A 12,116-nucleotide genomic window follows, 5' to 3' on the forward strand; every position below is an offset into this window, starting at 1 on the left:
CATTGGCTTCCAAAAAAAGATAAAGTACAAAACTGAAGGAAATGAACTAGATGATCCATTGAAGATTACCTTGAAAATAACACAGTGTCTATTTAAAGTATCAAGTGTCTGCCCTCAAAAAATGTGTCTATTACTGCACAGGCACAAAATATCCATTAATCCTGTCATCCCTTCATCCATTCATTCCGTTTGTTTATGTGAGATAATCTCAGGTTACAACCAAACAAGTGTTTTTGCAGGTGCTGAGTATTAAAAAGTGTAAGGAGGGTCGTGCCCTCATCCATCAAAGTGCTGTCACACCATCAGGTTCTGATTTTATTCCATGTCAGAGGTGCTGAAAGTGATTGACAGTGACTGTGTTTACATATAGTGTTTACTATTCTTCACCTACACTACATACTGATGGAGATTCCCTGAGGGACCTGAAGGATATGATGTTGAACCCACAAAATCCTTTAGTTTTCACATTTAAACTCATGTGGCAGTTCCACTGAACACAACTTCTATAAAGTTGGGAAAGACTCCAACCATGTTTGCTTTTTTATGCATGAATGGTCTGTAGATATGAGCAAGCATTCAGCACAATGTCTGTGTTTGGTAAATCTTCCCATTAGTGGGTTATTTTTAGTCAGGTTTCAAATAAAGGTGCCTGGCTCTAACATACAGTTGATAGTTAGCTGTGTCCTCTTTTCCTTTTATACTGGTTGCCATGTTTGCACATTGCCCTAACAACCAAAGCCATCTGGAGGTCTTGTTTTGTGCAACTTTGAGACTCTGGCTGCATACTATGTGGTCACACCATTCCACTTATATAAGAGTTGAAGAAGGACAGCTAAAAGGATGCACAAGGTGGGAAAAATCAGCAGCAGAATTATTTTACGGCTTCAGAAAAATGACAGAAATCAGCTTGAACTAAACTTTGATTGGTCTAAACCATCTAATGCAAGGTAGGATGTTTATGTTGCATGTTTTCTATTTATGTATTTTTCTTCTGTTAATTACATTGTGCAATTAGGTCTTTATACGCAGCTTTGTGTTATAGTGGTGAATGATAGTACAGTCAAATTACCTCACTGCTTTGGCATTTTGGAACACAGTTTATGTCAGGATAATGGGGATATTAGATCTCAATGCTTTAGCATTATCACATGTATTCTGTTATGCCTTTCTCCTTCTGATATTATCACAAAGAAATATTTCCACAATTTCTGCAAGATTTAAACAGAAGTCTTTAACTTAGTATACTTGTTTAAGAATCAACAGAATTTGATGTGAAGGTTCACTTGGCACCAACCACCTGGCAGTCACCACAGAACCACTAATATATGCCTGTATTTGTAAGATTCAATAGCTAGTGAGCTAGCAATACATTTCTAAAATTTACTTTACATTTTAAGAATTGTGTTTCTAGTTTGTCAAAAGAGACAAACTTTTCCACATTTCAGTGTTAACATGAAATGTGGAACATCTCCAATGTCATTCTTTTTTTTTCTCTTTGGGGATGTGTTGGATTCCACAGGCTGCATTCAAACTTGATCTATCTGAGCCAAATGTCTTTTTTTCTTCCTGAGACTTACCATCGGAAACCATGAGACAGGAGATTCTCTTCTGTCCTCTCTCCTTGTGTTTGTAAGCTTTTAACTAAATCTCTCTCAGAAAATGGTCCATCTCTTGTTTCTCTAATTTTATTCTCAAACTAATCACACAGTGCCTCAATACTTTTGTCTGATTTCTGCACTAATTCTTTTTGTATTGTTTAGATTGGAGAGGATTATTATTGTAGAATATTCTTTGAAATTTGAAAACAAGTAAATCATGAAGACCAAGTAAATCAAGACAAAACACTCATGCAAAAATCTACTTTATCTTTTCCTGCTGGCTTCACAAATTTGGTCAGGATACTTTCCCAGAATGAAAAATGTGTATCAACTGTGGGATTTTGCCTTGTTTTAACTACACTTGGCTTCATGCAGAAGATAAAACTTTTATTCACAAGAAACAGAACACTTACATTTGAAAAACTGGCACCAGATACCAAAATTGCCAGCCTTTGACAAGATATATTTATAACTATCAACAAGAGCAATACAAGAATTCAGATAAAAAAAGGCAGAGATTAAGTTTAGAAAGAAGAAGAAAAAAAGAACTATAGTTAAAATTAAATCCTGGATTAAGAATCAGATTCTCATCTCTGTTGTCTGTTTCCCATGGAAGAAAGGTGAAAGGCCTGGTTCATGACATTGTTACTCCTGAAATAAAAATGAGATGACAAAGACCACCAACACTGAGAAATGATCTGGACAGCTATCTCACAGCATGTCAATCAAGTCTTACCAACCATCTTACATTTCATTAATATTCACACAATGATAGCTGGGATTCGGATACAGCAACCTTCATATTTATTACCATTTCTGGTAGTTGTATTAAAAGCTCAAATATGATCATGTTTGGGAATGTGAGTTTGTGTGAGACTCTTCCCAACGGAATATCTCTGCTGGAGGGCATGACTGACTTGGTGTAGATTGCACACCTGTCTGCAAACACTCAGGCTTCGTCTGATGATCAGGTTTTTGTTGTTGGATCTTATGTTGATTTCCACACCAAGCCCAGATCTTTCAGTTGTTCCTTGCCTGGTGACTCACCCGCTCCATGGTTGTCCATTTTAGTTCCTTTATCTCCACCAGTTGCCTCCTCTCCAAATACTGTGTTATTTCATGTCCAGGATCTCAAATCTTCTGCTCTGGTTTTGGTCAAGTTCTCTCTTGCATGCCTCCACAACCTAAAGACAGGATCATAATTTACCCCCTTCTTGCTTTGCTTCAACCCTGGAACAAAACTGCCGAACTATGTTTCCATCTTTTCACCTCATCCCAAAGATTAATTCTATCACTTAGACCTCTAATGGCCATAGAATTTTGTGAATTTATCTATATATCTGGAGATGTGAGTCCCACATGCATGCTCCATGCATTCTCCGGCGTTTCTTTGCTCTGTTAAGAAAAAGAACGCTCTGCACACTGAACTCCCTGTCCAGCCCGTTCCCATGAGAATGATGTCTGTTTGGGGCAGAAGCCATCCACTGTGTAACCTCTCTGCTCACTCCCGAGGGACCAATTGACTAACATTAAGAGAGCGACCCAGTCCAGCAAAAATTAAGATGTATGCAGAAGCGGTAACAGTAGACTGAGGTCAGGTCGAGATGAAAATAAAATGGCATTTTGTCAAAATAAATAAGAGGAGAGGATTAGAAAAGCTTTTTATCTTCAACTCCTCTGTGACCAGAAGAGGATGATCCAGTAACAGAATCTCAAAACAGAAACATTCATTTTAGTCCTTTATTACTCTAATTCAAAATGTCACTACCGACACATTTTTGGATTATATCTCGTTGTGAAAATCTATGAGAGTATCTTTTCTCTCATGGCATTCATCAGATATTTTTCAGTATTTGTGTCATTTAATTTCTGCAGAACATTTTATCATCGTACAAATAAACTCTGTCAACCCGTATTGTCTCTCCACATGTAGAGCTCGGGTTTCATAAGGCTGGGACCGAGCCATCTATCTGGAACTAATCTTTGTATGTATTTTCATGCAGAGGGAAGCACAGCGGGATGGATGAGAAGCAGCAAGGAGATGCATCCTACGACAGAGACTTAGCCAGATTTTTTTTTTCTTTCACCTGAACTTTGACGACTACATGGTTCATCATAGCTTCTGATCCCCCACAATGCCCAGAGAACCGCTGTATTGAGGACAAAAGCTGCAGCTTTGAGTCAGTGTGAATGACCATAGAAGGCCTTGGCATTTGCTTCAGAAGTGAAAGATCAGGCAGGAGAAAGATTACAGCAACTACAGTACCTCTTTTAGATCTCTTTCTCCTATCAATGACTCTGCCTTTCCTCTGTATGTCAACAGTTACGGCTCCAGTTCTTTGTATTATTGGCCTGTCTTTCTCTTTACTTTTCTCTCTGTCCTCTTTCTCAGTCTGTTAATCTCCCTCTTTTTTTCTGGCTCCTTCCCATTCCTTCTTCTCTTCCTTTCCTCTCGGCTTGCAAATACGAGGGCACTCTAATAGACCTCCCTCACGTCCCCCATCGTTTCACTCCTCCCCCCTCTCTTTTTCTCTCTCGCTCTCTGAGACTCTCACTCCTTCCCCCTTTTCTCTTTTCAGCCGTTCTCAGATAAGAAGGGGGCAGAAGTAATTCTCTTCAGTCACTTCTAAAGCTGCAGCCAGCAGAGAAGAGTGGAAGAAGTAAAATCCAGATATTTACCATTTATTAGGTTTTGTTTAGTTTGTGGATATTTGAATACTTAAGAGATTTTTTTTAATCTTGCACTTTTAAAATTTAATTTTTACTTAGGTTTTCTTAGTTTTCTCATCATCTTCAGCTCCTGTTTTTAATTTTTTTTCCTGTTTGGATTTGAACATTCAACGTTTGCTTTCATGAAAGCAGGAGACAAAACCTGAGGAACCTGCCTGACATCATACAGATGGATGTATTAATCTGAGAGAAAACTGGCCACAAGAAACCAAACTAAGATTCCTGTTGGAAAAGTAAACAGAGGTGGGCATCTGTACCACCATCCAGTGGGGGAGGAAATTAACGTCTACCTCCATGATCAACAGGTGTCATTTCCTGCTGTTCTTTTGATCCACAAGAGAAGAGGAATCTTAAAACTGGAGGAAACAAAAAAACTGAACTCATGGCTTCACTGTTACATTCAGAGGCTTATGCAAGCTTCCTCCTAAGGTGAACTTGGGTCAAAGTGTGAACAATCTTCCCTTGACCCTGTTAAAGGAATAACGCTCTAAAATATTGAAAGCATTATCATGAAAGGCCTGAATCTCAGCCGGTGGTTGCTGGTGCTGCTGCTGCTTTGGACCTGGTCCACAGTCAGTGATGGAGCCGGCGTTGGAGGCACAGAGAGAACGGGAGCTGGAAGAAGCCAGAAAAAAGGAGGAACTGGTGGTGGAGGAGGAGGTGCAGAGAAGAGAAAGAGACTTCATCGCATCCAGCATGGTCAGTGTAGCTACACCTTTGTCCTTCCAGAGGTGGACGGATGTCAGAGCGGAGGCTCCATGTCGCAGAGTGAACATTACGGGGGCTCTCGTGGCGGGGCGAGCGTTGTGCAGAGAGACTCACCGCCCGTGGACGGTGAATGGTCCAATCAGAAACTGCAGCACCTGGAAAGCATAATGGAGAACAACACACTGTGGCTGCAAAAGGTAAGGGATGAACTCATTTTTCTTAAATGTATGCTATAAACTCATTGTTTACAACCAACTGAACCATCAAAGAAAAGCATGCATGCACTCTGGTCAGATGTTTGTATCTTTCTAAGGGAGAGCAATGCTCATCAAAAAAAAAAAAAAGAAAAAAAGGTAAAATTCTGTGCATGAATCTTGTCTCATTACATCACAAATTTGCTGAATGCCAAAGACGGTACATCAATGAATGTGTTACTCATTAAAAATGATAAAGGTGTGACTTACAACATCCAGCTGAGTCTAGCCATGTCCAGGACCATTTAACACCAAGAAGTGAAACTGCAAAAAAAAAAAAAAAAAAAAAAAAAAAAAATAGAGGCTTTTTTGTGAAACTATGTCTCGTTGCTTCTCCACTTGGATCACATGCATCTCTTTTTCTGTGATGGAGCAAATCTGGCCTGAGGCAGCTGTGGATTTCTTGTGTGGTAATTTGTGGGTTATGGATCATAGTTTTAAATTATGGTTCTAGATGATTAGCAGCTGGTTTCAATCAGGAGAAAAGCACTGTCCCCCCCTGCTGTTGATCCAGCAAACTATTATTCTTCCAAAGGTAACTTGTCTTTTATTTTCACTGGATTCTTGACTGCACACTGTGCAATAAACGTTGTGCAAAAGATAATTTCCCTCTAAACCATTACTCAAAAAAGTCTCACACTGTTAAATAATTCAGGTCTGAGTCTCTAACAATCTGACTTCATGGCTGATTTTACATTTTTTTTCCTACTGTTTGAAATGCTGAGGTCTTCCAATACTCCACCTACGACATGCAGCCAATTCTTCTCACCTGCCACCCATGCATTTTATTGACAGGGAGTTATTTCTTTAGGAGGCCCCACAATCCCCTGCAATAAAATCCAGACTGGCTATTGTGAAACAAGTTTACTTGTTTCTAAGTGCAGGAGTGGATTAATTCATGCTCTTATAAATTATCTTTACTGTAGGTGTCTGAAGCAATTAGTCACATAGTCCCTGTGTTTTAATCACTGGCTATTTTCCAGTCTCCACATTCACTGCTGCTTTACCTTAATTGCAAACAAAAGTCTTTAACTGGTGCACTATAGGCGTTATAGTGCTGTAAATGGTTATAGTGCTATAACCATGAAGCTAAAAAATGGTTATTTCATTTAATAAGGGAACACATCTATCTAAACTAGCCTAATCCAAGTACAAATATAATAATCTGCTTTGTTGAATAAATTTTGATTAATCACTCTTTTTGGAGAGTCCATCAGCACTAACTAATTGTACAATCAAAATATCACTTTATCACTTAACTGTCACGATGACACCTATGCACCTATGCATCGGGTGCACTCATTTGCATGACAGTTAAGTTGTAGTTGACAAAAAGACCCTAAAAAGTATCTTGCCGTGACTGAGGAAACTTAATAGCATAGGTGAAAAGACATGACATCTATCAGTCTGGAAAGAGTTACAAAGCCATTCCTGAGGTTTGGGACATTGGGGAACAGTCAGTGAGAGCCAAAATTCACAAAAGGAGTACATATGGAACCATTGTGAACCTTCCCAGGAGTGGTTAACCTACAAAAGTTACTTCAAGAGTGGATAAATTTGAAGAACACAAAATAGATCAGGAAAAAATGGCATTAATGAAATAATTACAGGTTGAACACCAACAAGAACACAAAAGCAAGTGTCACACTTGTCAGAAAAACAAACATCTTGGTGAAATTTTGAACTAAAGCTGCCTTATCAGACTTTACCTATTAGCCTGATGTTGAACATGCTCACAGTGAATTTGCTCCAGTGCTGGACATTTGACAGCCCATTCTTCCAAGGATTACTTTTTGTTTCAATTCTGACCTCAGCATTGTGTCATCCCTGTCATAATGTCTCCCTGGAGAAAAACTCAAGGATACAGTTTGTCTGATCGGTGGTGAAGCAATTTTTTTTTTCTTGAGCTGAAGAAGAACGAACAATTAATCTTTGGTCTCAAACCGCTGTATTTTCTGTAACACAGCTCCTGTGTGGAAAGCTATACATTTCTTTCTTTCTTTCTGTAATATTCTGAAAAAAGAAATTACTTCAAAGTGTGGAGGAATGAGAAACAGACTAGGACTGTATAAAAGAAATCTTCTTCACTTATTTTGTATGGCTGATCTAGGCCACAGGGAATGGTTATATGTTTAAATGCTTCAATGTGGCTGGAAGATTTGGACTCTGAAAAAATATAAAATATATATCTTGTGAAATAAACATGTTATTATGTTACAGCAGAAGCTAGATTTATTGTTAGGTGGTAGAACTTTTAAGAAGTCTTAAGTAAATATGTGTCAAAACATTTCCCTGACGAAGTTGAGCTGAGCTATTCAAAAGGAGTGTGATGCAAGTTTTGCACACAATAGATGCCAGACAGACATTCAGTACACTGTGAAAAGTTTGAAGGGCAGTGATGTAAATTCAACAATATTTTCACCCAAAGAAATGTGATCTGACTTGAAAGAGGTTCATGTTATCTAACAATTCTTACAGCAATTCTTCTTGGTTTGGAAAATTATGTAAAAACATTCATGGGAGAGTTAAGTTGAAGCTTTAAAATATCAGCAAAAATAAAATGTATTACATTGATACAATCTATATAAGTAATCAGTTTTACCTTTCATCCTTTTCCTTTTATTTCTTTTTATTTCTGCTTGTGAGGGCAGTTGGAGGGGATTTAACGGGATAAACAGACAGAAATCAGCATTGTGTGATATGTTTTTGTGTCGCATAATTTCTTGCCACAAATACACATTAGATAAGTCACACTGAAGTACACTCTGACAGATCAAATGCCTGGACTTCAGCCAAGTCCACAGGAGTAATGGTGTTGACAGGAAAAAAATTTGGAGTTGTCACATGCCATCAATGAGCTTTCATGAGCTTTCTGACCTTTTTTTCTTCCTGTGTAACTCTCTCTGTGTGCAGAGCTGCACAACTGGCTTCAGTGTGGGATATCATCAACTTCAGTTGAGATCTATGAGCATCCAGACACCGCAGCGAACAACTAGTCTTTGTTTATAGCAAAGCATATTTTGTAAAAGTTGCTTTTGTCACAGATTAGTTTAACGAGTGAATTGCTGTGTTTTTAACCGTCCTCAAAAATGTAAAAACAGAGCAATCTTTTTTCAGATTAGGTGCCAATGATTAGAATTTGCTTCGGCATGATAGGTAAGCTCTGTCCTATCTAAACCTTTGACATCAAGGTTCCGTCTTTATCTTTACTTCAAAAGGATGTGATGCCATCTTACAAAGATGTAAAGGGTTCTCTGATGTCTAAAGAAAAAGGCTGTGGATGCCAAAGAGTCATGGAATTGCTTCAAAAGATCCCCTAACTATCCAACTAAAATAATTTTACTGCATAAAGTAATGTTATCTTTAAAATTATAGCATATTTGCCATCTAAATGTTACAGCCAGAGTAAAATATTTAAAATATACTAGAATTAAAATCAATATCACCTTCAGGGTAAAATTGAATAACATATGACAAATTTTAAGCCTAAGAAAAGAAAACTTTCAACTAGATAATCCTCAAAAGACAAACCCAAAGGTCACAGTAGCCTGAGATCAGTTTTACCACAAATAAATAAATTGCCTTATGAAATTTGACTCTGTCCTTGTTTTTAAATCACATTGGATTCATCACAAGACACAACTCCACAGTTGATCAACGTTTTGCTTTTCAAAATACCTTATAATTGTTTTACTTCCCCAGATTTCTCAACCCTTTTTTCACCTTTGAGACACCGATTATTAGCCTTTGATTTATATTAGGAATATAAATCAGTAATTTATCAAGTAATTACTTGATATAAATCAAGTAATTACTAGACTTACACAAACGTATGTGCTGTATTGAAGCTTAATAAATTTAAGGCAAAGTGGACAGACAAACATCAAGCTCATAGATCTGTATTACCATCACCCCTAAACATCGGCAGTGAGACTGCAGTAAGCCCCCTCCTGCTGATTTGCAGGTTGAAATGATTTAGTTGCAGCAGGTGTTGTTGATCCATTAAATGAGATTAGCAAAAGGAAACATTTTTTAAAGGAATCTACAGGCGGGAGCCCCCATTCATCATCATTAGAGTCGTTTAGGTGTTGCAGATGAGAGGGGCAGCATGAATAATGCTCCTGTTTCAGAATCATAATTCTTCTGAGTTAAAGAGATTTATTCAGCTGTCTGAACTTGCTGGCTGCACCTGTCATAGCTCATAGAAAGTTTGCATCCGCTGTTAATTATGTGATGAAGGAAAACTCTGCATCATAAGTTATCACAACTTACATGAAATTTAAACAGACTGATGCTCCATTTACTTAGGAGGGTTTTTAAATTGCTGAAACATGTCATAAACAAGCTTCCTTTATAAAGTGTTAATGTGTCAAATTTATGCCACAGTTAAGTCAAGTAATTTGTTTAAATAAATCTTTATTCAAACACCTAAAACTATGGATCTTTTAACACTGAAAACATATTGTTATTGTTTTGTAAATTGAGATTCTCATTCTGGTTCTCACCCTCAACATTTCTCTCCTTTTAGATAACTTAGATTTTTTAACCTGCCTGTTGTTTGTTTGTAGTCAAAATTATTATTTTTTTATATTTTCATTTTATTTTCAAATGTTTCTGTAGGCAGGACGTAAGTCTACAAAATAATAACCATATATTTGGTTAAACTAAATGCACAGTCTAATTAATCAAAACTACACATTTAGAGTTTTGACATTAACCCCTCTAAATCAACAAAACTGTCATAAAACATCCTCCAGTGCAAGGATACAACACTATTTACTGATCTCCTTTACCAACCCATAGCTGCTCATATTGAAATAATAATAATAAAGAAATGTCTACAAATGATATCTGAACACAGTACTTTAAACTCAGTGTAGAAGCTTATCTCAATCCTTGGGATTTTCTCAGGAATGTTATCTGGCTCCATCCTTACATTTCAGTCACCCTCTGTCCATACTGCTCTTGTTTGTGGCACCTTAATGGGAAAGGGAGCTACCAAATGCTATCAGAGCAGGAGCATACATCTCTACCTTCAAGACTCCTCTCTTCAAAGAGCACCTTATCTTCTACTATCTTCTAACAACCCTAATCTCTCTGACTCATAGTTTCTTTACACTTTCTTACATGTTGTACTTGGTATGTAAGGTAAAGGGATGTAAAGCATAAAGAGAGCCTTTTTTTTTAAAGTTGGGTTGTGTGAGGTACATACAGTAGAGGAGCCATAATTATCTCAGTTTAGGACATTTTCACTCACATACCGAGTTCTGACTGATTTCAAACAACTGTTTTAAAAGTCTTTTCACTGCAAATGTTGAAATCCGCTGGATAGGACATGATAAACGTTGGCAACTTTGCGGGGGAATATTATAGAGATTGTTGCTGTTTTGTTAGAAGAACATTTTCTAGCTGAATATGATGAAGTATAAAATTGTCAGGTATGAATATTTTCTGTTATCTTGAAGGGCCTAAGTTGCTTAAATTAGGAGATCCATCTGACAAATTGCTGACATTTCAGCACTCTGAGGATGTTCAGTATGTTCCCACAAACAAACAGTGACTGAGCTTCTGCCTACTCCAGATAAAAAAAATAAAAACATACTGATAACTTCATAGAACCTCTCTTAAAGAATTAAATATAAAACCATCTGGTCTCCAACTTTAAGCTAAAAGGTACTTGGAACTGGAGTAATTACGTTTTCCCTGAATTTATACTCAAAACACTTCAAACTTAAAATTTTACACAATTAAAATTTTGCACAGTTTTATAGTGAAGTAAAATGTTAATCTTAAACAAAACTATAATAATCAATTATTTTTTTGTTTTCATCTTGTTAAAGTGCAGATACATTTGTGTAGCATACAGAATATCTGCCATTCCAAGTCCATGTACAAATTGTTGTTAAAGCAAAGTGAAAATACTAACAGGTTACTTGGTATTTCCAGCAAATCACATGCACAGATGTTCATTTACCTTTAGGTAAGACCTAAGTGTAAACTCACCCAGATAATCAGGTTGTGTAGCAAGCTGTGATAGGAGAAAAATAATAACTTTATGTTTAGATTCTGAGCAATTCTCATTTCGCAAAAGTATGAGTTGGAAACAGTTGTATTCATTTCTTAATTTTTTTTTACTGAATGTATATTTTTCCATCTGTTGCTGCTGTTCTGCCTCATTCACATTAAATACTTTCTAAAGCATCGGAAGTCTGCATCTTTGCAGCTGAAGGAAATATAAAGAAAACTTCCATGAACCACATTTCTTTTTTTACAGTGGCTTGATGCCATTGTAAAATGTGATTCCATTTGCAACATTACATGGGTTAAGATACATTCCAGTGTAAATGGAGTGTATAAAATTCTCATTATTCCTTCTGCCCACCCCTGCTGATTTCCTCATTGTGGTAGCTGAAGGAGGGATTCTGCTACTCTCTGGAAAGATTTTAATCTCTCAGAGTGCTTCGCTGGATTAAACCACTGAGATTTTACCAGCACTTTTAACAAAGCGTGCAGGAGTGTGCTGGTGTGTCCGTGTTGGGGTGATGTGTATACAAGTGTCTGCGTGTGAGCATGAATGTGAGCTGGGATGCAATTACCACCCACACTGTTAAATCTCAGGGGAGACGTGGATCAGATCCAGAGCTGATGTCTGCAGCATCCCAACAGGAGACAGAGGGCGACCTTTCACCTTTGGCATTTAGTCAGGGTCAGTCTATGAGTAGATAATTGAGTCTTTCTACAGAACATCTTCACCATCTAAACCTATTTTTAATGCAATTTAGATCAAAGATAAAAGCTGTTGTCTTCTTTGCTTTGCTTTGTTGAC

At 37.4% G+C, this 12,116-nt stretch overlaps 1 protein-coding gene across 1 annotated transcript in view; it reads left to right on the top strand.

The window, feature by feature from the left end:
* Nucleotides 1-815: 815 nt before the first annotated feature.
* angpt4 (angiopoietin 4) overlaps nucleotides 816-12,116 on the top strand; it is a 69,359-nt gene continuing 58,058 nt past the window's right edge. The window contains exons 1-2 of the mRNA XM_044123098.1: nucleotides 816-947; nucleotides 3,602-5,233. Of these exons, the coding sequence (XP_043979033.1) occupies nucleotides 4,838-5,233 (396 nt within the window). The 5' untranslated portion in view covers nucleotides 816-947; nucleotides 3,602-4,837. The remainder of the gene's footprint in view (nucleotides 948-3,601; nucleotides 5,234-12,116) is intronic.

This window comes from Gambusia affinis, linkage group LG07 (assembly GCF_019740435.1).
Source record: "Gambusia affinis linkage group LG07, SWU_Gaff_1.0, whole genome shotgun sequence".
NCBI classification, from domain to species: Eukaryota; Metazoa; Chordata; class Actinopteri; order Cyprinodontiformes; family Poeciliidae; genus Gambusia; species Gambusia affinis.